Source organism: Sphaeroforma arctica (assembly GCF_001186125.1).
Source record: "Sphaeroforma arctica JP610 unplaced genomic scaffold supercont1.9813, whole genome shotgun sequence".
Lineage (NCBI taxonomy): Eukaryota > Ichthyosporea > Ichthyophonida > Sphaeroforma > Sphaeroforma arctica.
Genome location: NW_014030745.1, coordinates 1 through 684, shown reverse-complemented (window position 1 = coordinate 684; position 684 = coordinate 1). Strand labels below are relative to the sequence as shown.

At 48.7% G+C, this 684-nt stretch overlaps 1 protein-coding gene across 1 annotated transcript; it reads left to right on the top strand.

The window, feature by feature from the left end:
* Positions 1–254: 254 nt before the first annotated feature.
* Positions 255–534, top strand: SARC_17122 (hypothetical protein; the record flags this gene model as incomplete). Its single annotated transcript, XM_014288777.1, has 1 exon — positions 255–534. A coding segment is annotated over one exon (280 nt), but the record flags the coding sequence as incomplete, so codon positions are not given.
* Between the last annotated feature and the right edge of the window lie 150 nt (positions 535–684).

Below are 684 nucleotides of genomic sequence, written 5' to 3'. Positions count from 1 at the left end.
ATATTCTTAATAAATCTGTATCTATTGACACAGTTATGTAGCTGTAGCATAGTACTTGTGGTGGCTGTCATGCATCGCTTGAGCTTTTGTATGTCTTTGCACCTTCTCGCAAACCCCACCAGTAGTCATTAGAGTATGCCATCCATGTTTGCTCTATATACCTCCACATATTGGGGCGAAAATCCCGGGCCCACTCCTGGGTGGACTAAGTGTGTTCCTATCAATTGCACTAACGAACTTAACACAAACACACGATGAATTGCCTCTCTGCCCACCAGAGGACTGCTCGGCGTGCGCCTGGACAGCCCAACTTTGTAACACCACAGAGGCCCACTCAGACACAAACACGCACGCCACAGAAGTCACAATCACACACACACACACACACACACATACACACACACCCGCGGGGATATGGTACGGCTATAAAGAAGGAGAGGAGAGGGGATGACAGACGGCAGAGTGTTGGGGTATCACCTTCTCAGCAGAGACTGCACTCGCCCACGAAAAGACGGGACACACCTGGACAGGACGGTGAGTGGGGGAAGGGCAATGGTGGTGCAATGGGTTATACTGGTATACACTAGTACTATATTATACACACACTCATATACTTGCACACACACACACATACACACACACACACACACACACACACACACACACACACACACACACTACTAA